The 24,560-nt window shown below is 45.4% G+C and overlaps 3 protein-coding genes across 3 annotated transcripts; all 3 read right to left on the bottom strand.

Annotated features, from left to right (window-relative positions):
* Window positions 1-55: 55 nt before the first annotated feature.
* arpp19b (cAMP-regulated phosphoprotein 19b) lies at window positions 56-2,110 on the bottom strand. Its single transcript, XM_056597946.1, has 3 exons — window positions 1,716-2,110; window positions 1,119-1,241; window positions 56-1,025 (listed from the first exon to the last, which is right to left on the bottom strand). The coding sequence occupies exons 1-3, from the start codon at window positions 1,758-1,760 to the stop codon at window positions 855-857; spliced, it is 339 nt and encodes a 112-aa protein (XP_056453921.1). The 5' UTR covers window positions 1,761-2,110; the 3' UTR covers window positions 56-854.
* A 431-nt stretch (window positions 2,111-2,541) lies between these two features.
* On the bottom strand, window positions 2,542-4,606 carry rsl24d1 (ribosomal L24 domain containing 1). Its single transcript, XM_056597945.1, has 6 exons — window positions 4,429-4,606; window positions 3,939-4,052; window positions 3,767-3,839; window positions 3,595-3,658; window positions 3,357-3,442; window positions 2,542-3,013 (listed from the first exon to the last, which is right to left on the bottom strand). The coding sequence occupies exons 1-6, from the start codon at window positions 4,507-4,509 to the stop codon at window positions 2,925-2,927; spliced, it is 507 nt and encodes a 168-aa protein (XP_056453920.1). The 5' UTR covers window positions 4,510-4,606; the 3' UTR covers window positions 2,542-2,924.
* A 3,198-nt stretch (window positions 4,607-7,804) lies between these two features.
* On the bottom strand, window positions 7,805-22,151 carry LOC130389783 (protogenin B-like). Its single transcript, XM_056599721.1, has 19 exons — window positions 22,045-22,151; window positions 21,290-21,589; window positions 18,188-18,332; window positions 17,905-18,038; window positions 17,431-17,727; window positions 16,691-16,850; window positions 16,092-16,339; window positions 15,429-15,593; window positions 14,766-15,071; window positions 13,449-13,634; window positions 11,566-11,661; window positions 11,090-11,276; window positions 10,428-10,555; window positions 10,002-10,172; window positions 9,634-9,816; window positions 9,226-9,349; window positions 8,898-9,024; window positions 8,349-8,456; window positions 7,805-8,224 (listed from the first exon to the last, which is right to left on the bottom strand). Exons 1-19 carry the CDS (start codon window positions 22,112-22,114, stop codon window positions 7,805-7,807), a joined length of 3,555 nt encoding a protein of 1,184 aa, XP_056455696.1. The 5' UTR covers window positions 22,115-22,151.
* Between the last annotated feature and the right edge of the window lie 2,409 nt (window positions 22,152-24,560).

Raw genomic sequence — 24,560 nt, 5'->3', positions numbered from 1 at the left:
GTCAAAAATAAATGCAATACACTTGCTCAAATAAATTCGATACGCTGATTCAGTTATTATGCAAAACTTTTATTTACAGAAAAAACACGGTAGTGTGTTTGCACTATAAATGTACATGCACACTTCAGACATATTGGAGCTGCTTGTAACCGCTAGGTTACTTTGACCTGGTTTTGCTCATGAAGAAAGCACTTCTTTACTTTCAAGTCCTTTCCAGAAGTCCGTATGATTTGGAACTACAGCAGTATTCAGAACTACAATTAATTAAAACGCAACCAGCTAGCAACAGCTGCCTTACCAATAAAGTTTATAGAGTGGGACATAGGTGACTTAGGATAATCATAAAAATAAAAAAAAGATTTACCTGCTGTTCCTAGTTTTTTTTTCCCGATGGCTTCACTTGTTTAAAAAAAAGTTCCAAATATATGTAGCTATAGTGAAACTAATGTAAGCATACAATTTACACTAGTCCTGCAATGTGCATCATTTCAATCAACTTTTTGGGATGAAAGTACAGCAAAATTGAAACATAATGTAGTGTAGGAACACGATGAAAAGATCCTTTAAATGAAAGCTACAATGCAGAGAATGTTCCAGGAACACAATCTTGTATTTGCATTTCCAGGTGACTTAAACAGCAAGCTCATAGTCAATCTAAATGTTCAACAACTTTAACTATAGATCTGCTGAATACCACAATATGATGACCCTATACTTTGCCATCTCCAGCTTTCAGCTTACATTTTCAGTAATCAAAATGGTGAATGATAAACAGAAATAGAACTTGGCAGGTTGCTATGCAAGGCAGGTTGGAATGGACACATAACAATGTACATAAAATGCTTATCAATAAATCAACCAGCGAGTTTGCTGGCTACAATGGAAGGCTTTCTCTGCGGCAGGTCCTGGGGTGTGGGTATGTGGTCTCCGGTGATCTCAGTCTTCTCTGTTGGAGCCATGGGCAGCTGTTTGTTCTTCATTTTGGCTTTAGCCATGTTGTAGTCACCAGAATCAAAGTACTTTTGCTGTGAGAATAAAAATGAAAAGTATTCGTTTAAATGTTGTCAATGTTAAAACTGCTAAAAGGAGAGCTGTCCTTATTAAAGTATGAAACACACCCCCTTCTGAAGTCTTTTCCTGAGGAGGTCCGAGCCCCCTGGCTTGGCAGCCAAGTTAGGATACCTAGTCTTCAGTTTGGCTTCCTCTGCCTTCTCAGGACTGATGACTTCATCCTCCATTTCCTATGAGGACAAGTCATGCAAAGGCAGAGAACAAAATATTTATCTTCAAAAAGAATGCAAGAATCGATACATGATGCCAGGTGCCAGATTTGCCCCGTTACCAACCAAAGAAAACACTTTTTATATATTGGGTGTCCTCTCAGAAGAAAACACACTCCTGCAGAGACCTGAGCATGCTATTTATAAATCAGACCACACTGCCCTGTGAGCTTAGCCGCTAAACTAGCGCACACTTTGAACAACAACCACAACTCGGGGCGTCTCTGCAGTTTTGCACGACACCCAGATGAATGGTTTGTGTGAGAAAGTATGCTCTTTTAACATGTATTGTTGAGAAAAACGTCCTGCTAGGACCCCATCACCAGGAAGCTAACTAGCTTGTTGCTAATCGCATCTCATCCATTCATGTTGGTGGGAGCTACCTCAGCTAGCACCGCCTGCTAGCTAACACGTCTGGGGTAGACTTTGATTTACCTGCCGTTCCTCGGGATTAACTGCGCCGTCGACCTCCTCGGACATCGCGGTCTGGGCCCAGGTAACAGGAGTACGGGAACGAGATGTCAGCCCTCAGACAAGCGGAGGTGAAGCGGCAGAACGTGGGGCGATGAAGCAGCTACAGCAGCTAGAGCCAAGTGATGAGTCCGGCCCCTAGGAGGAGCAAACAAGGACCCTAGGAGGAGCAATCAAGGACCCTAGAAGGAGCAACCAAGGACCCTAGGAGGAGCAATCAAGGACCCTACGACGCCTCAGACACGTCCCTGCTACCAAAACAAGAGGCGGTATTAGACATAAACACACTGTCAGACCACGGCAGGCTCCTGGGGACCAAACACTACACCTCCACACGTCTCAGCCCTATAGTGGCGAAGTCACGCCCCTTCTGGTTGAGCCCATGGGACCTATGAGATCGAAAAATATGAATGGGTTTCAATGGAGAAAAATAAATTATCTTCTGATCTGGTTTTTTGGATGTTTTTAGTGCAGTCAGTTTTAACCGACAATGACATGGATTCATGCAAGATTGTGGTTGCTAGCAGAATAACATGATTGAATGTGCCCCATTTTAAAACAGCTATTCCAATTTTTTTTTAATTATGAATCTTGGAATCTATTGGCCCCAAATATTTAGTGTTATACTGCACATCTCAGATAATGAAGTGGAGACATCAAAATTATCCTGAGACTATCCCTACAAACGAGCTGGTAGAGTTGAAACTTTTTTTACCATGATTGCCTTCAAACTTTCTATACCACATTTACTTCTAAAAGTATTCTGCATTAATGTTGGGCAATTGTCTTTGCAAATATCAATTAACACATTCATGAGTACAATTAGCTTTTATTTAGTTTTCAAAATATATCATCCATTTGTCACATTTGTTAGAATGGGCCAACTTGAAGACCCGAACCACGTGTGCAATATGGAATAAATGGTTAAACAGAATAACTTATATACAGAATATTCCAACGGTTTTGTCAATTTTGAATTATTTTCACTGTTTAACAAAGTAATATTATCCGAGGGAATAAATGCTCATTCTGAACATTGGTACAAAAAACATTGGCGTAATACAGCTCACTGGAGGGGAGTTTACATTCCTTTAGGATCCTTAGGAAATAAAAGAAAAGGAACAGCTGTTGCTATTTTATTGAAGTATGGAGCACGATGGATTAAAAAGTGCATCAGTCCGTGGGATCAATGTTATCCTCTGCCATGACCACGTCTTCTTCCAACTTCTGCAACATCTTTTCTTCCAATTGTTTGGCTTTCCCTGGAAGACAGACAAATTGATTAGAAACAATCTTATACTTAAAAGAGTACAACATTCAAGCATTCTAGAAAGGAGTTACAAGGGCCACACATCTGATCACGCTGTGACTGTTTCCATCAAAGTTGACTATTGTAATTTAGTACCTGTATGAATGATGCTTTTATCCAAATAACTTTTTTTAGACACGTCATAAATAAGCAGGTAGGGGTAAGGCATCTTGCTAAAGGATGCCTATAAATAAACTGCAGGGACAGGGGTTTGAAACCAGAACCCATCGGATGGGGGTCAGGCCTCCTCATCCCCAGACTATCTTGGATTTCATTTGTTGTGCCAGCTGACTCACCCGCATGTGGTGCCCTGATCAGGTGAATGTTCTTCTTGACCGAGATGATGGCCTCTTCCTTGTCCAGCTGTTTGCCCTTCTTCAGTCTAGAGATGGGGAATAGTGTTAAAGGCGTCGGTTTCAATGCTGAAACTACCAACTCTCTCCTACAACATCCCATGTTTATGGAGTGTTGACATACAATATGGCATTGGTAATTGATGTTAGTATTGACCTCGGTATGAAAAGTACTTCTTACCTGTTTATTATGAATCGCGCCTGTCGTTTATTTTTGATCACTTCTACTTTCTTCATTGCTTCCACTGGAATAGAAAGGACATTATAGATTCAGAAATGCAAATTATACATTTGATTGAGTTCATAAAATCAACCGAAAAGCATTTCTAGCTTTAAGTGGCGTTGAGATTTACCTGTCTTGCTCCAAAGCTCACGCTGGTATTTAAGGGGAATATTACGACGTTTCTCAAACTCCAAAGCATTATCCTGAAAAATTAGCAAAGTTGTGTTAACAAAGACATCCTAACAAACATGCATTGGGATACATGGTGTAAATATATTGAAATCAAATAGAAACCAACCCACCACTGTCAACTCCTTTCCTGCCGCTTTCCTGAAGGCTTTAGTCCATCTGGTCTTTCTTGGATTACGCTTCTTCTTGAAGTTTTTGTGACATTTGGATTTGCAAAATCTGAAGACCTAGAGAAAAAGAAACAAACGCAGATGAAGGGAAATAAACTTAATGGAGGGTCCTGGCAAACAGCCAGGGGTGTGTTCCGATAACGACCGGTAGAGGGCGCACGATTACAAGAGAAACATCGCATTCTGTCTTATTCATCGACTATTTCACATTAATGTTGACAATAATTAACTACTGACAATTTCCTATAAAAGTGACATGCTTTTAGTATCATCTCAGAGCCACGGATTACTGAACAGACTATGTCATAGTAACACGTGAGAGCCTCAGCACGTTTAAATGGCTGAAGGTAGCCTAGCCTGAAGGCTAGCACTGCCGAAAAACAACCGTACAACACCAAACTACCGGCGGTCACACGACCAGACAGTGAAATACCTTGCAATCATTTCGAACAAACATGTTCCCATGCCCGGGGTAGACAGGCCCCGAACAGAAATAGCATTTTTCAATGCGCATTTTGGGTCCTCGTTCCTGAAGAGGACCTGGCGGAACACGCTGAGGAAAACAAGACCGTGTGAATGTTTTCTTCTTCTGTGTTATGAATCACTCCGCCAGCCCCTGCTCATTACCGTCCCCTGCCGGTTACGAAAAGGCCCGTTGCCCCTTCTCAAACCCGCCTCCTGCCGGTTAGGAAACACCCGCTGCCCCTTGTCATAACCGCCCCCTGCCGGCGTTTTACTCCCAATGTCTCTTATGTGTGTATTTGCTGAATGCAATTGCAATGTTTGACCATGGGGTGTTTTGATCGAATTAATAAAAAATGCTAACAAAAAATGAAGTGTTTTGTAAAACGTAATATGCCCAAATCTAATTTAGATTGTATTAAGGCCTATACTCATTCAGTGTAAAAAATCCATGAAGGTGTTAGACCTTAACAACTTCTGTTAGGATCAAGGCAAAGGCAAAGGCTGCCATCTGCTACTGGTCATTTTTCAATTTTTATATCTGATGGTGCATTACTCATTAAATGTTCAAAATATATGGGGCTATGGATTAATTATTTATGCAAAAATATTGGCCGTTCTTGGTGTTTCGGACAGATCACAGAACGGTTTTTACCATGAGTGTAAAAAATAGCAGATATCCCAGTGCTTTTTGCCTGTTCGTGACTATGGAGACACTGTATCAAATTGCTTCAAAACTGATACGGCAAATTTAGATGTCACATTGAATAATTTATGCAGATTTATTCTACATTTTCAATTTTCGACATCCCCACTGTATAATGTACATTATCTGGCAGTTCATTTTCAAATGTATATATATCTATTTACAGGAATATTAGTATCTATTTAATATCTATTTGCAGTATTGAGGTTAATTTCAAAATCCTCTTATCACTCCCCTCACACAGCCTGCTCCTCTTATTTATTTACTGTCTATTTACTGTAATAACTCAGGTCTGGCTGTCTAGATTTCTCATTGAGTTTGTGCATGGTGTGTGAGTGTGTTTGTTTTTGTCCATAATTAGTCTAATTGTAACTGTAACTATGTCTGCTCTTTCTTGCATATTGTGGTGTATCTCATGTTGGGTCTTTTGTCAGGACTCCTTGATGCTACATCTCAAGGGGGTTTATCCTGAAAATAAAACTTTCAACATTAACACACACACACACGCACACGCACACGCACACGCACACGCACACGCACACGCACACACAGAATCTAATCACCACATCCCAAATAAAGTGAGTGAAACATTCTGTTTTTCAGTGATCGTTTTATTTTCTACCCGTGGCCATCTTGAGAGTATCAAAGAGGGATTTAAAACATTTCAGAACAGAAAAGACAAAAAAAATATGGAAGTTTAACGTGGGACTAAATTATGAACACATTAAAACACTTGAAATGAGAGAAGCATAAGTTAAATAATAACAATAAGAACAAATTCTCCTTTTCAATTGGCATCGGAATTCAGGTAGATTAACTACTAGCGAACACCATTTGGCCATATATACCAATCCATTCCACAGGGGAAAAATACACGACAAACCATTAATAATCAGGTTCAGACATGGATCAAAAGAAGTTTGGGATTTTGGAACAAAGGAATATGCCAAAAGTTAAAATCAGACCAAAGTTCTGTGTAACTGTAACAACCTTAAAGTGTTCTTAAATAGACACGACCAAACCGACAGTGGAACACCATTTGATCTCTCAAGCTTGACACAACGCAACAGACTATCCTGATAAAACGTCTTCTAAAACTCTTAAAATACCATCACATATATATGCAATATTTTTCCAAAATGCAAACCAAAGAAAGAACAAATCACTTAATAGCAGAGACTTCTCAAGTTTCTTAGGCAAGATTTATTTTGTTATATAGATATAAAATTTGATTATGTTGCTCTTCACACAGAGGGTCAATATTTTGATAGTCAGCATCCATGTCTTCATCAAGACAAGACATAGGGATGTTATGAAAGGAGAGATCTTCCTTTTATGGAGAAGTAGTAGTGACAGATATCCCTTGATAAAATAAATCTTATCGTCACCATCATAATCTATCACTCGCAGAACCCACAATCTTTGGTCTGTTGTCCATAATATCTACCGTATCACAGCCAAGGCAGAAGGATATGAGGCGAAACCCATCTGAGGAAGCGTACAACTCTTTGGATAATAGCGTCGGTGTCACTGCTGCACTCAGCAGCTCTTTAGAAGGCAAGTGGAACACAAGGCAAGGAGTCTTGTGTTAAAGCTTTCACCAAGAAACAACAAGCCAAGTACAATAGCATTAAGGGAAAAGTAACACATATTCAGCAAAACCATTCATACCACCCCTCCTGGGTTCCTTAGATCGTTGCTAAGAAAAAGGTTTGGAATATACACTCATAATGTACATCTACATAGTATTATTTTTTGGTAGCACTTAAAAATTCATCATTCTTTGGACACATTCCCGTCTTTGGATCCACCTTATCCATAAAACGCCATGCCCTTCAGCAATAAGGCCATGTTAAAGCTATTAGAAACCAGTGCACTGAGATGCCAGCCGTCGTTTTTTGGTATGATATTACTCAAAAGTCAGACAATGTCTAATGCACTTATTCTTTTCACAGCATGCTATGAAATGTGACATATAAAAAGCAGTTTATAAAAGCAGTAAATAATATGTGGAGAAATGGCGGTAAAACCAAACCCCACCCAACGATAACGCACCGACACAGGTAGACGAGACGTTAAAATGCTTCAACCTTGCCCCCTGAGTCTTGTCAAAATACTGCACCACCTACTATGATAAAAGGAGGTAGAAGGGTACATACAGAAACAGACAGTTGAGGTAGACAGTGAGTATCAAAGGGATTAATCGCTCCTGCTGCTCCAGTGGAAGAAATTAAATACAATGAAAACTTATCCGAAATTGAAAGACATTTCTTGACATTCTTTTAAACATTCATCATAGGTGAGCTTTGGTTCAGGTCAGACAATGCACAACACATGCCCGCACATTGACACACACACATATACACGCACACACACATGGCCAGACAGACAGAAAGACAGACATAGAGACAAACACACAGACACACGACACACACAAAGGCAGATAGTCAAAAAAAAAAAGGAAAGAAAGAAAGTAGTAACAACATGCAGCTTAAATCCTGAGATATGCCAGAAGAAGCACCACCTCAGCCCTCGTCGCCGGCTCCCTGATCTCTGTCCCTGAAAAGCCTGCAGGTCAGGGAGCCCAAAAGGGTCACTAGTACTGGTGGTGGGTCTAAAAAGGCTGTGGTGGGCGGAGGTGTCAGGAACCGGCTGGGTGGGGCGGGAACACGGACGGCAGGGAGACCATCAGCGCCTCAGGGGGCCAGTGAGGGAGGGCGCAGATTTCAATCTTGTTGTCTTCCACCCTGAGCGATGGAGTGAGCTCCCCAACCACGGCAACGACCGCGGGGCTGTCGGCAGGACGGGAGAAAGGCGGTTCCGCTGGGCCGTGGCTGCTGCCTGACGAGGAGCTGCTAGTCTCCTCCTGGGAGTAGTGTCCCGAGTCGGCCGTCTCCTGGCTGCCCTCGCCGGTGTGCCAGCTCTCGGGGGGCTGGTCCTGGTGGGGCTGCGGACCAAAGATGATCTCCCGGGAGAATGGCGGCAGGGCAGCGGACCCCGGCCTCTCCTCGTACCGCAGGACCGTCTTACCCGCCTCGTACAGGCAGGCCCTCTTCTCCGCCTGCGGGCCCGAGAGAGGAATGCAGTTTGAGTGACTCTGTAGCAGTACCATTGGAGGTCTGGGACCATTGTCTTGAAGACAACGCTGAAGGTGAACACTGTTACTGAACCTGAACACCACTTACATCACTTATGTTTGGATTTTGCTTCTCCCTGGAGAAGAGTCGCCATTTCTTGGTCCTGGTGGCGCTGTGCAGCGGGCCGGAGGGGCTGAGCAGCCTGCTGGGTCCGCCCTGGAGACAGCGAGACGGGGATCGGTTAACCAACGACATTACAATGAAAGAAACATGAAAAGGTTTCCTATGACTAACTCAAGACTCACCTGTTCAGAGTTCACCTAGACTCTGCATAGCCACCCAGACCCACCCCTCCTACCTATTGGATGTTGAACATCCTGGTACTTAATGTACGCACTTATTGTATGTCCTACTTATAGAACTTTGTTGTGTAGCATCTCATCCTAATAATCTTTTTGTTAAACAGGGAATGGGTTAACCCATGTTCTATGAACATCCTTACTGTACCGACAGCGATATACGGATTCACCTTCCTATGACAAATGTACGCGTAAATGTAAGTTGCTATTGATAAAAGCATCTGCTAAATGCCCTAAATGTAAATATAATATCCATGCCTGGTCTGACCTAAAGGGGGCGCTGTTTGGTGTCTCTCACCTTGGCGTCTATGAAGGGCGGTCTCATCATGGGTACGAGGACCTCAGCGTTCTCCGAGGGCGGCTGCCCGCCCGCCTGCGCCCCGTCGCCGCTCAGCACGCCGACCATCTTCCGACCGGACGGTTTCCTGTCAAAGACGAGAAGTCAGCCTCCATCCACGAGAACATCATGTGGTTCAGTTATTTTCTGTATTTTTGTCATGTTGCTGAGGCTTCTGTTCTAAACGACTTTCAGTGAAGTCAGACACATGTGATTACAGAGGGGGTACTCGTGGAAAGACATCTTGTTAGAGTCACCCTAGCCACTCCCTCATCCTGAATTCCGTTACCTGGATCTTCCCTTGTTGATGAGGATAAAGGCACACAAGACGATACAGGAGAGCGCGATGCAGACGCCCACGATGATGCCTGTCATCGATCGCTGGTCTATGTGGTAGACGCTGTTGGAATGGGCTAGGATGCAAAACAAACAAAGCATTTCACCATGAAGCTATTACTATTTCATCAACAGTTACTGAAACACCAGCGATGAAAGACAGAGAGAAGGAATCAGTTACTATCCATATTTAATTCACTGGTTGAATAATTGAGGGCGATATCAATCAGAGATACGGGAGCCTCTACTTTCTGAATAATTTAGATTTTCCATTGGAACTTTCACACAATTATATTCTGATAGATTGTTTATCCAACTAAGCAGGACTGGAGTGCCATGCTGTTCTGGTCTGGTTCTGTACCTGGTGTTTCGGGGAAGCTGTCCGAGTGCCGGGGGGTCTTGCTGCGGTGCCCGCTGGCCCGGGGCAGGGCCACGTCCACCAGGCTGGAGTAGGGACCTTCTCCGAACTGGTTGGCAGCACAGATCTTCACCAGGTAGATGTTCCCAGGCTCCAGCTTCTCCAGCAGGGCCATGGTGTTGCTCCCTGACATAGTATAAAAGTCAATTCAGATACAGGTTATCATTGAGCAGGTCAGGGCATTGAGTTTCGAACCCACAATCCTTAAACACCATAACTAGGCACTCAACTATCTTTTTCCCCCTACGGTCCTCAGCGGATGAGCCATTGTTTCTCAAACCCCAGCCTGGGCGTTTGGTGGAGGGCCTTACCGTCCCGCTGCAGGATCATCCAGCGCCCGGCCAGCCAGCCCTTCTGCGAGGCGTAGAGGAGGGTGTAGTGGGTGACCACCAGCAGGGGGTCCGCAGGCTCCCGCCAGGACACCAGCACCGTGTCGTCCTCGATCAGGGTCATCCGCACGGCCAACGGCGGCTGGGTGGGGGCTGTGGACGCGGGGACAGACCGATCACATCACAGATCCATCACCGCTTATACACTGGAATAAAGGCTCTGTGCAAACTACGTCACCTGAAGGAGGATACCAAATCCCCCTATAAGACCATAATGATGAGCAGTTCTATCCACTCAAAGTAGTAGTTCAGCCAGGCCCACCGACACTTAAGGGGTATTAGCTCAGTAGTTTATGGATGTTCCATAAACCTGGAATAACTTGACAAAATTGAAGCTAGATGAATTACCGGCGGCGGGGGTCTGGTGGTAGACCACTGAGCTCCAGGGACTGGACATCTGGTCCAGTTGAAGACGGACCACAAACTCATAGCGCGTGTTTGGACTGAGGTTCCGGACTGTCATGTTCTGCTTGATGCTGTGAACAGATGGGAAACAAAGCATATGGTGAAACACTGACGTACCAGGACCTCACTCCACTCACGTATTGGGGAGGACAAACCTCCAGAACGGTTCCTAACAAGCCAAGTACAAATTATATTCAGTAACAGGATCAATAAAGGAACCAATCAAGGAAATGTGAAAGCCTTCACTTGAAGTTTTGGTAAAGTGTCTTTAGTTTTGATGTATAGCTCAATGTGCCATGACCCCTCATAAGTTCTGTGTATGTGTTGTATAGACTGCCTTTATATAATGCTTTTCTAACCAGTGGCCGCTCAAAACATTTACAATATGGCCTAACCCACCACCCATTCATGCACAAATTTACGAAACCGATGGCGGAGTCAAGCACGCAGGTCGACAGCCACTTCGTCGGGAGCAGTTAGGGTGAAGTGCCTTGCTCAGGGACACCTCGGTGACAAGCCAACCCGCTCTCCCTCCGGAGCCACTTGCCGCCTCTCATAAGTTTGTAAGTGTTAACTCTTTACTTCCACGAGGCGCTGCGTCTTACGTCTGCAGGTAGCGTACGGCGGTGGCGTTGTGCGTCCCCACGGGGGTGCAGCGGACACTGAAGCTCAGGGCCTTCCCTGCCATGAAGGCCGGGCGACTCCAGCGCACCACCACCGAAGAAGACCCGTTGGCCGTGATGGTCACGTGACTGGGGGCCGGGGGCACGGAGGACAGGTGGTCTCTCACCGCTGGGGGAAACAGACGCAGGAATGCACATTTCAGGAGTCCATAGGTTGTTTGACTCCAAGCCAAAAGGTTCTGGATTCGATCCCTTTGCATCAGCATCTACCTGTATGCACCCTTTAGCACGTCATAGCTGCTCAAAAATTACTTGAAAAATTATCCAGTTATATATATATATATATCATCGTCCAAAGTTATGATTATTTACGAATATTCCCCTTATTGGAACATATATATGTGGCTTGAATGCAGAACAGCTAGCCCAGTGGTGTGGCTGCTGAGCGATCCACTTACAAACACATCCAGGAGTGCTGATGGTCTGGTCTGACTGGTAGCCGTCTCCCAGTTGGCTGAAGGCCAACAGCTTCACATGGTACTTCGTCCTTGGATCTGCAATAAAATGGAGGGGTTAGCATTTCTAACATGTGCTTTAAACGGCAAACTCCACTAAACATGAGATGTGATCTGAAGATTATCCACACCACAATTTAAATTACAATACAACTACCATGCTCTGCTGCTGCACAGCAATGATGTTATATATAGATAAACTTTTTGGATTTAAAGATGGATTTTTTTTCATTAGAATAGAAAAGAAGGAGAAAAACCCACTTTCCACAAAGTGTCTCATTCAGAGCAAGAGGCCAAGCAAGCAGCTCTGTGTTCATGTCTACCCCCCTCCCCACCACCACCAGCCACACAGTCACACGTCATCTATCATGGGCTGTCATTGTGTTAGGCTGGCAGCCCTACCGACGGCCTGGTAACTAGAGTGACCAATCAATACGGCCTGCAAATAATATCGACAACACCATGACACCCCGGTCTGTATGTTCCTTTTGAAGGCTTAAGGTTTAACACTGTTTCTTTCTCTCACCAGGGGAGTTGGGGGCAGTTGGACTGAAAGCGAAGATGGCAACCTCTAATTTCTAAACTCTCGTGTAACTAGTAAGACAGTAGTCACAAGTAGACACTAGTAGATGTGATGAGTTTCAGCCTGTGAGAAACAGAGAAATTAGGAGATGTTCAACGAGGCCATTCTGTGGTGTTGTTGCGTGAGGGAGACATGGGCTATCGCTACGTCTTCAGCTCTAGCTCAGGAAGACCGGGGGAGGGGAGGTCTGAGGTCAAAGGGTCTGGCCAAGATAGAACAGACGGAATCCCGGCTCAGGACCGGGGGCCTCTTTTGTTTCCTCTGGCAGGGCTAAGTCTTCCTGAACCTGACTTCAGCAAGCCCCACTCCCAACAATACAACGGATACTGAGCTAGGTAAGGTACAAAATAAAACCATCTGACAACAAGTACCGTATTTGCCATGGTTGTTCGTTTCATTTGAGAGACATTTGAGAAAAGATGTCCCTTGATCTTTACCATTGGGATTCCAGCGAAAATGCAGAGTGGACCCACACCCTACAACAACGGCCACATAGCAAACTATGAGGGCAGTTTTGACCTTATTCACTTGAATATGCTCTGATGGACATGGCAGTGGACTACAGAGGTCCAGACTTGATCGTTGCAGACCATCTGCATTGACAACGCAGAGAGAGAAGTGGGAGGGGGGTGAGAGGTGGACGGAGGTCACCCACTCCGTCCAGCTCGGTGTGGACAGTCCCTGGAGACCCGGTCGGTGTCCAGCTGAGGAGGCTGTGGGAGTGGTGGGGGAGGGGGCCAGTTGGGGCCAGGATCTCACAGGGTGGGTGTGGCCCCTGGACCCAACACAATAGCCAGGGGGTAATTATGCAGGGCCGGGATGGAAAAACGGTGTTGGGAGGGGACATCTGGAGGCCGGTGATCCCTTGTTTCTGAGAGTCTGAGCTCCCACAATTAGCATTAGGCAGGCTGCTGAGGGCCGCTGTTTGATAAAGAGGGGTCAGACTGTATTGATCACCGGACAGCGGGCCCTAATGCAAATAGGCCGGTCGCTGGTCAGAGTTAATGGCCTGATGTAGAGCAGGACTCTCGTTGATCAAGGGCCAAATGGGCTTCGGCCATTTCCAAAACCGTCTGTAGGAACAGTGCTTTAAATATCAAGATGTCAATATAGATACTGAGTTAGTTAATATCCTTCACATAGGCTTGGTACAGTCAAAAGCCCAAAAATATAAAAACGAATGAAAAGGACGCTCCTGGTGGCTCCTGAGGCGGGCTGTGGACACCCTGAGGGAGGGACTCACCGAGGCCGCTGATGGTGTAGTGTGAGAGCAGGGCCGGGAGCTGGACGCTGGGCTGCTCAGGGAGGCCTTCCTCGTGGTGGGACAGGCGGTAACCCTGCACCACCACGCTTCCTGGGGCTGTCTGCCAGCGGGCGATGACGGAGGTACAGTTCAGGGGCTCCAGGTGGAGGAGGGGGGCAGCGGGCACTGGGATGAGAGGAGACACAGAACACACAGACAACACGGTCAGGATAAACACAGAGAGAGGAAGAGAGCTGCGTTCAAGAAATGACACATGAAAACATGAATGCTAAACCCTGGCTATCTCCAAGCCGATTCACAATGTGTCATGATCACATGAAATATGCCCATGCCCAGAAAAACCGTCAGGTGAAAACAACTCATTCATAGAGTAAAATGCTACCCGCTCAACAAAGTTACTTTATTGCTTTAGTATCCTCAAAGTGTTTTATGGCAGTGTGTTATGAGCATGTTGTATGCTAAGAGTTGGTTCTTCAGAAGCTGAATGGATAAGAATAAATACACGGTTTCAATAGATCCAGCAGCCTTTTCATTAATAACCCCCCCCCCACAACCACAATGCCTTGCCTATTGACGAGTTCTCACACAGGCCTTATCCGGTGGGCTATCCCTCATTCATAGTAGCATATTTGCTATGAGATATAGCTACTTATTGGCAGCTACTACTACTGTTACTTTATCATACCACATTTCTCATCTCATTATTTAACATTATTTAACTTGCCTCTAAACAGATCAGAAGTCTGCACGAGCTGGACAAACAACCAACTCCTCTTTTCAAGGCACCCGGCCATGAAAAGGGGCCATTCTTCCCCACACAGAGATGCCCCAGGCCCCTCTTTTATGACCCGTGACTGAGGCCACTCCAACACCACTGACAGCCGGGGCCAAAGGTCCCTGGGTAACCAACATAAAGACTGTGGGACAATGCTGCCGGGCCAGCTCTAGTCATGAGCCCGCTGCTCTGCGTGGGGGCACGGAGGACCTCTCTGCTCAGAGAGCAGCACAACACCCCCCCACAAGAAGTGGCCCCGCGTTCCTATGGTCACAGTTTGGGGCGCAACAGCAACACTGTTTGCTTTTGATCTTTTCAATAACTTTCATGTGACCTAGGAATATTTATCACATACTGATACGGCAACGTCAAATGACTGATAAAACCTCCCCTTCTAGCCATGGTGGGTGTATGGTGGGTCCCCTATATATGGATATATATATATAGATATATATATATATACATTGAGCCCAGATTAACCATCTCAGCAGCACTCCCTGTTCTGCTCTGCTAGTTGTTACCTTTGCTGCTCGACACCCTGGGCGTGCGGTGGGAGGTCCAGGCGCTGGGCTCGCACCAGCCCACGCGGGTCGCCACGGCGATGCGGAGCAGGTAGATGGTGTCGGGCTCCAGGTGGTCCAGGTGGTGCTCGGTGGCGTTGCGGGGCAGGTCCACGGCGGTGACGTCGGGGTCCGCCGCCGTGCGGTAGGACAGCCGGTACGCGGACACCAGGCCTCGGCTCAGCTTGGCCGGCAGCGGCTGCCAGCCCACCTGAATGTCGCTGGTGTTCCGGCTGGTCAGGCTCAGCTCCGGGGTCCGCAGGGGCACTGCAGCGCAACACCAGCAGAGGAAACCACGGTAAACCACCTTTATACACTTTAAACTCATCAGAGAGGAAGTAACTAAGACAAAGGGATTCCAGCTGATCGTCTTCATCAGACGAAGAAAATTAAAACCATCCGTGTGAAGCGCTGCTATCCCTGTCCTTGCAGAAAGTTCGACAGTTGGTTTGAAAGAATGTAAGAAAAATAAAAAAGAGTTTCAGCGGGAAGCGGCGAGAATGCGAGCCCCTCTCGCTCCCCATCCCGGACACCCCCGGTACACTCTACAGCCACATTAAAGGGCTGCTGCCTTAAGTACTACACTGATTTACTGCCAGGAATGCCGGCCATCTCTGTGCTCACCGTCCTCCAGGGTGTGTTGGCTGACTTGGTCGGACATACGGCTGGCCCCCATGGGCATGTAGGCCACGATGTAGAAGGTGTAGTTGCGGGCGGGCTCCAGGTCCTCGATGATGTAGCTGGTGGTGTCGTTGCCGATCACGGCCTGGAGCTCCTCGTTGTTCAGACCTGGCGGGGGGGAGCAGACCATTGAGGACTAGAACACGAGGAGAGAGATGACTGACGGCCTGACTGGAGAAGACAGTAACATAAATCTAACGGTCGATGTCCAGGAACAGGCATGTAATGTAAACCAGAGGCAAAGGAGCGCTGCCAGACTTCCTGAACACGGGATGTGTTTGACGCTCCCCCTGTTATCCATAAAGACGACCTTATAGCAGATACAGTGAATCTGTCCGTTTGGATGCAATGTTTGAATGCAGATTTGCACCGCATGGTGTTTACATCTCGACGGAGTCAATGCATTGTTGCTTGTTCCCATGCACATATTTCTATATATTTAACATATTTAACAAAACTGACCTTCATCCCTTCATCTAATAAAGTAAACATTCCATCAGGAGGCAGATTACCAGCACTCACAACTGATAATTATAATCACAATCATAATAATACACTTTAAGAGGAGAGAAGAGAGATCTTGTTAAATGTCTGAATGTGTCTCACCCTCAGCCTTCATGTAATGGATAGAGTAGGCGATGACTTTGTTTGCGTTGTACAGCGGTCTCTCCCAGGCCAACAAGATGGCGGAGCTGGAGATGGTCTCGGCGTGGACGTTCTTGGGAGCGCTGGGACGGTCCTCCGACATGACCACGATGAGCCGCGCCAGGGACAGCACCATGCCGTACTCACTCTCCGCCACGCACTGGTAGATGGCGTCGTCCTCAGGGATGATCTGGGTGATCACCAGCTTGCTAGGAAACCATAGTAGAAGAAAAAAGGTTAGAACACACTAAAGGGTTCTCCTGATCTTCCTGAGTTACACTGAGTTTCCTGAGGATTTACTCTTGAGTTCCTGAGGTATACTCCTTCCTGAGTTATACTCCTGAGATTCCTGTGGTATATCCTGAGTTTCCTGAGGTATATTCTGAGTTTCCTGAGGTATACTCCAAGCCTTCATGGTCAAGTTAGGTCCATTGTAATTTAAATAGCCCTTAAGCCCAGTTAAAGTCTCAAAGGGCTTTCCATGCCCCATTATACTACGGGACCAACGGTAAACTGTGATGATAACATCGATCTGTCTCACCATTATAGTGAGTACTTGCCTGTTGTACATCTTGATCCTGCCGTTGAGGTGCACCTTTTGGCCATTCTTCAGCCAGCTGATGCGTGGTTGGGGGACCCCTTCCGCCTGGCACATGAACCTGGCCGTACCAGCTCTGGGTCGGGTCTGGCTCTCTGGCCTCTCAACAATGGATGGACGCACTGGAAGCACAGACGTGAGAAGAACAATCATCACATACTGCTCTCTCATTTATTCACTAACACGATTATTCATCGACATAACCAAAACACCTGAACGTGTTAAGGATATCTCTTACACCTCCTACCTGATATATGACTGCGAATAGTATTTCCCAAAATGAAGACCATTTAACCAATATCCACGATTGACTGTATACCCCTCACAACAAATGTCAGTCCATTGCAGACATTTACATTTACATTTAGGGCAGACCCCTAATAAGCACATTTGTCAGAAGAAAGAGAAACAATATATCGCTGTCGGTACAGTAAGGTTGTTCATAGAAAAAAGTGCCAAGAACTAACAGTTATTAGGTTAACCCATTCCCTGTGTATAACAAAGACAGCTAGGATAAGATTCTACACAACTAAGTACTATTTTTAAGTGCAAGGACGTACAACGTACAATAAGTGCGTAAGAAGGGTGGGGGGGGGGGTTTGGTAAGGGGGAGGCTATACAGACTCTAGGTGAACACTGAACAACTGAGTCTTGAGCCTTTTGCAGCAGTGCAGTTGAGTAAGGGTAGTATGAAGGCCGTACCCATGACGGTGAGGCTGGCGGAAGCTAGGGTGTGGTTGCGGGTGCCCGGGGTGGTCGCCCTGCAGAGGTAGATGCCGCTGTGCTGGGGCTTGACGTCGGTGAGCACCAGGTTGCCGCTGCCCAGCACCTTGGCGTTGTAGACGTCGATGGGCTTGCTGTCCGCCCGGCTCCACGAGATGATTGGCTGAGGGTTGCCGGTAGCAACGCACTCCAGGACGACCGTTTGATGCATGGCCGCCGTGACGTTCTGGGGTCCAGCGATGATTCTGGGCTTCTGGCGAGATTTAGGGGCTGTCCCTGAAAAAGAGAGAGGAAAAGAGATAATTAAAACCATGACTCAGGATTAGGGGAAGGAACACTGGGGAATGTCAGCACACTTCCAAACTATGGTTAGAGTCGTAAGTCTTTTTACTTGAGATAGTTTAAGCATACACATACACGTACAGCAGGGATGTATGCATGGGGTGTACGTACCCTGGTGGACCGTCAGAGTAGCCTCTTTGCTCTTCATGCGATTGCCAATGTTGGTCGCTACGCAGCGGTATTGTCCGGCGTCTTCCAACCGTGCTTTCTGGATCTGAAGCACTCCATTTGGTAAGATTGTGATTCTTGGAGAATCAACAGACAAGAAACATGATATATGACACAATCAGAACATGTGAAAAACGCACCAAGCATGTACCCAGAACTAAAGCACAGACCTAATACACGGGCATGTACGATTCTGGTCATAATGTGGGGAGGGCAGCAGTCCTACCTGTCGGTCTCCAGGGGTAACAGACTTTGATTGAGCTCCCAGGTGATGGTGGCCTGAGGGCTGGCAGCGACGGCGCACCAGAACCGAGCCACCGACCCCTCAGAGACCCCCGCAGGCACAGGATGGGCCAGGAATTCAGAAATACCTGTGGACAACAAACATGAATAAAACACAGATAGGTGTCATGAGGTTGGCTTCTATGACTGGCTCCTCAGATTGGATCCATGGACCCCTCGGGGCGGACCTTGAGTCCAGGTCGAGAACAGGAATTGGACTCTTTGATACATTGTTTTTTTTGTTTTTTAATCTGGCAAATGCTGGTGTGTTATACATGAACAGCCCTGAGTGTGTGATCAGTGATTGTGTGCGTGTGAGCCATTGATCATCTCCAAGCGCCATGATCTTGCCTTTCAGGTGCTGATCTTTAAGGACCAATAGTGACCAGCTGGTCCAATCAATAGATCAATGGTGGAATGACAAAGGATGATGCATTGTCATCGCTAAATGTTAATCAATTCACTCTCTCTGCACCGAGAAGACCCCTCATCTGAGTAAAACCAAATCTTGAACAGTCTGTGAATAGATTTAAGGATTTACATGGTTCCTGTATCCTGTAAGGCCTAAAAAAAAAAAAAAGTTTGGTTCCTGTTGGTTGTCAGTTGAGGTCATGGGTAGGTAGGGAATTTATTTTATTTTTTATTTTATTTTTTCCAGCGGCAGCAAATGATAGGTAGGTTGTTTTCATTTAAAAACGAGAGAATGCGCTCATCCTTGTACAGAATGAAGAGGTCTCGTACTAAAACGTTATAGTTATATATAGTTTGCATCAAAACTTTTTTTTTTTTGAGATCATAAAATAATTTGAGTCGCACATAAATTGGCGGTCGGTCGGAAACCGGAACCGAACAAAAAAATTTTTAGGCCTAAGATACAATTGTATAGGCAGGCAAGTGATATAGTCTTACTTACATGATATATGAATATGATATATGAAATATGAAATCATGTGGATAATAAAATGTAGACAATAATACCAAAATACAATAAATATGTAAATGTATATAAGGCTGTTAGTTAGCACTATTCATTAAGAGGAAGCCTTCCCATCCCCCAGACTAGAGGAAGGAGTCAATACCATATTAAAGGAAATCAATCATTAGGGCTCCAACTGAAATCAACATTAAGAACGTCTACTAGGGAGCATTCCCTATTCATTTATGGTGTACTGGTATCAATATGACACACATATTAAAACTATTTTCAGACCCTTAGCACTGAGAGTTCCTTTATTATGTTTTCATAAATCCTTTGACTGAAGACGTGGTGGGCTCTTACTACGACTAAGAAACCGTTACGACTTTATTTTGAAATTAATTTGTTGTAGTAAAGGTCTTTCACAACAGAACATACCCTTAAGGCAATGTTGTTTGTAAAAATCTAAAAACCCTTTCTTCCCAACAGAGCTGGTTCAGCACAGACTGCTCTGCTAACACGGTCTGCTCTGTCGTAAAGCGTGAATCAATAGTCGGGTCAAACAGCACAAAGATTGCCCTGAAGAGGTCAGAGTTCCCCCCCACCCCCTGTCCATCTCATTTTAGCCCTCGGTCTGGGACCCAGATCGAAGTCAGCACACATATTGGTACACAAATGGTCCCAAACAAATGGTACCAAATGGTATTTTGATATTGGTGTATTGCTCCAACACAAATGTTGCCACAACTCTCACTAACCAATTGGAAATGACTCAATAGATTTACTCAGACAGAAGAAACACAAGTGAAGAGTGGTGTTCATGGTTAAGTTCAAACCACTATATATATATATAAATATATATATATTATACACATATAATCAACCGACTTGTATTATAGCCTTTCGGGGGTTTGGACTATTTGTGGACCTTGATTAAACTGTTTGCTCAAATAACAACTGAATCATCACTGTGGGATTAAAAAAAGGAATGCTATTCACTCAAGTGTGAGAAATGTGGGCTTATAGTTCTGACAAAAGACCTCAACTTGACAATGACAGGAGGAGAGGCTGTGAAAGAGAGCCTGGGCAGAGAGAAAGGCCAGCCGGGGGCCGGGCCCACTGGTGACATCACAAAGCCGCTCCTGGTTGACCTCCGACCCTATGGGCCTCTGGACAGAAGGGGAGCTGAGAGAGATCCCATCCTCCACCCTCCAGCTGACCAAACCCCCCCCCCCCCCCTTCCCCCTCAACTCTCTGCTGGACAACAAACCGAGCCTCCACTTCCAGCTGACCGGACCACCACCCCTCCCTCCCCCTTAACTCCTTTAACACTGGGCTGGACCACAGACACAACCTTGTGATAAAGAATAACACCTCCACAACAAAACAACAACTCAACAAACACTATAGAAAGGAAAGTGCAAGTGACCCTGAAACCTTGTTTACACCATCCTTGTCTGCACACATGACATCACAGTGAGTCCTGGTTCAATCTCTCATTCTCGATATTAAAAAGCGAGCTCCTTGCTGGGTCAGGTTCCTGCCCTCCTCACAGGAGCCACACCAGAGCTGGGAGGCGGTATCCATGACTCTACAATGTGATGTATATCTGCCACACAGAGTCCAACTGAGATCTGACTGTGGCCGGCCAGGCCTATTGAATTACCATCTCTATCGCCGTGTCTGCTGATATATGGTCCAGTGAATAGAATGAGAACCAGCCTTTTCTTCTGGGCAGCGGGGCCAGCCAAACAAAAGCCAACAGGCAAATGGCCTTTTAGAGATTCCTCTGTGTAGCAGACCAGGGACCAACCATAGAGAACGGTTCGGGCACTGCAACGCTGATGCAAATGTCGAAGTGGCTCACTGATTGCAGTAATGGGAGTAAATGATGTAGCATCTACAAACACAGTCTCTCTAGATATCCTTTACTTCACTTAGATGTGTGGCTGACTACAAACACACAGAGGTGTATATTTCAACATAGGCTTCCATGAGTCAGTGTAAGTACACAGGAGTACCATACCACAAATAGGCCTGTAGGACGTGCATAAACATCTTGCCTTTCCCCTGAAGGTAAGTCAAAGACTTTTTTCTCCCCCCTCCCCTCCCATAGGGGTTCATACTCACTTGCGATGGTCAGGCGTGATCTTTGGCTGAGTATAGCTCCATATTTGTTCTGAGAAAGGCACTGATAGAATCCTTCGTCAGAGTCCCCCCTGTCGTTCTTCACGGTCGGTATGTACAAGGAGCCGTTGGGCAGGAACTGTGCATGTTCGCTTGCTGCCATAGGTACTCCGTTTTTAAGCCACTTCATGGTGACTGGGGGCTGCCCATGAGCCAGGCAGTCCAGCACAGCTGAGTCCTTTGGTAAGACAGTGATATCACTGGGCTCTGTGATGAACGATAACTCACTAAAACATAAAACACCTGGGGAGGGGAAAGGCATAATAATCACTACAAGTTCACTGTCTGCAGTTATCATTGCATAACATCATATACATATATCTTATAATGCTTAATGCATGTTGTATAGAGCAATTATAATCAGAAAAATAAAAAAGGAAAGGAGAATTTGAGGGAAGAATCGTGGAGATGAAAACCGTGAGCTTTCTGCATACATACAGCAATGACCGAATTCGTTAAAACAACAACATGCATGCATAAGGTAAATACATACGATTTAATCTAATACGAACAATCAATAAAATAAAACGGCAATAACATGTGAATATAGGCTCCTTGGTGAAGCAAGTCAGTGCCATAACCTGCAGACTACTGTTTGTTATCACATGCAACGGTCCCATTAATGACCAGGAATCAGACCAACTTTAGCATAACACAAACCTTTAACAAACAACAGAAATAATGAACACTTGACTTACTGGATAGAGGGAAAAAACACCAAACAAAAAACACCCGTAGCCGGAAGGTCTTCATTTTGAACTTTGCCATTTATCCGAGTCGCTCTGTCATGTCCCCCTCTCCGCGGCCGCTCTCCGCGGCTCCCAGATCACTAATGACCCCCGAGGCCCGACAGAGAGAGAAACCATGGGCCCGCACCCACCCACCGCCCAGAGGCGCATGCGCGCAGAGTCGCGTACGTGTGATCTGTACGGGCTGAGGTGAGTGACCAACACTCTTTGGAGATCAGGCAATTTTGGTTTATCTATCAAATCTCAATCATAGTGGTCACACTTACACTTATTCTACACTTTACACTACACTACACTAAACTACACTACACTACACTTAATCACTTATTATTACTTACCACTTTCTTAGTTTCTCATATTATTACTGACTTAATTTTAATTTAACCTTATAATTTATTATTGAGATCTATGCTGCTACTTAATTTTTTACATATTTTTATTTGTACTTGTCTTTACTTACTTCATCTTTTATTGTTTCTGGTTGCGGCTGTTGAGGAACCAAGCCTAATAATTGTATCCTTGTGTACTTAATATTTGTACAATAAGATGTAATAAAGGTAATACTGATGCTGAATCAAGAGACCTGGATCCGTTATCATGCAACTCGGATGAAGACAGGCCACTCTGGTGCAGCCTGTCATATGTAGGCCTGGAGGAAACATGGAAGAAACACTTTAGACGAATACCAGAAGTTTCACAAACATTGAGCAATGGGCTTTTTTAGAACAACCTAACCACCATTAGTGACTTCAACTTTCTTTTAACCAGCCCCCCTATGACACTTTTATAATCCTATTGACCAATTTGAGTGGGGACAGGATATAGAAGTGTCCTCCTAGCCCAGCTGCTGAGGACACAGAAGCCAGTAATTATGAGAAGATATCGATGGCTTCAAGTTAGCTGCTTAATGAATTCAGGTATTGATCCGACAGCCGTGCGAGTTGACAATGACCACACCCCCCCACCACCACCAAACACCCACCCACCCACCCACCCACCCACACACACACACACACACACACACACACACACACACACACACACACACACACACACACACACACACACACACACACCACACACACACACACACACACACACACACACACACACACACACACACACACACACACACACACACACACACACACACACACACACACACAGACACATGCCCTTCCATCCCGATCCCTCTGTCCTCATTCAGCAGCAACACAATGGCCCCCAACTGAGTGATGGCCCATGCAGTATCAGCAGAACCTCCCCGAAAACACACACACCAAGTCACTCATCCAATCTACTCTGGGAAGTCCGATCAGAGGAAATGAGATGTTGACAACAGAGGGGGGAGATAAAGAACACTTTACAACAGGCCTACCTGAACAAATATAAGCTTTAGGCACATCTCCTGTGTGTAGCCATTATATGATGTTTAGATGGTCGGTTGGAGGAACAATGAGGGCAAGACTTCTGTACCTGACCTAGCACCTCAGTATCCAATCAGAGGAGGCGGTAGGGGAATCATATTGATTAGAGCTAACTATTGATTTAATCATTGTATTGTCTCTGCTATATTCCCACAGCTCGACTTATCTTTAAGAGCACGTGTGTCGCATAATATTCTGTCTCATTCGTTTTATATGTCCTTCTGAATTCATTTGACTGTTTTCTCTATAATCATATTGAGGCTATCATATCTTACGTTAAACAAAGCCTAATAACAAATGTACGGCAGCCCTGTTTAGAATCCTCCTTCATGCACACTCAGAATATTCTGATAACAACATTACAACATAATGATAACCTATCTATACTAATGGCTATAGGAGATGAGTTCTGACCCATGTATACTGTGTATATAGGAGATGAGTTCTGACCCATGTACTGTCTATAGTAGATGAGTTCTGACCCATGTATACTGTGTATATAGGAGATGAGTTCTGACCCATGTATACTGTGTATATAGGAGATGAGTTCTGACCCATGTATACTGTGTATATAGGAGATGAGTTCTGACCCATGTACTGTCTATAGTAGATGAGTTCTGACCCATGTATACTGTGTATATAGGAGATGAGTTCTGACCCATGTATACTGTGTATATAGGAGATGAGTTCTGACCCATGTATACTGTGTATATAGGAGATGAGTTCTGACCAATATATACTGTGTATATAGGAGATGAGTTCTGACCCATGTATACTGTGTATATAGGAGATGAGTACTGACCCCTGTATACTGAGTATATAGGAGATTCCATAAAAGAACAGTGAGCAGTAGTAGTGTGGTAGTGAGTAGTACTGGTGAGGGCTAGGCCATGAAGAGGCTCCACACGGGGCTGGCTGCACGGCCAAACGGATCAATAGGGTAAAGGTCATTAACATGTTATGAATATCATGAGGCCCTGGGAACAACGCAGAGCCGATGGCCGATGGATGCTGCTCCGATTGGTCGGCGGCTCTGTG

This window comes from Gadus chalcogrammus, chromosome 9 (assembly GCF_026213295.1).
Source record: "Gadus chalcogrammus isolate NIFS_2021 chromosome 9, NIFS_Gcha_1.0, whole genome shotgun sequence".
Lineage (NCBI taxonomy): Eukaryota > Metazoa > Chordata > Actinopteri > Gadiformes > Gadidae > Gadus > Gadus chalcogrammus.
This window is presented reverse-complemented; position numbering and strand designations above follow the sequence as displayed.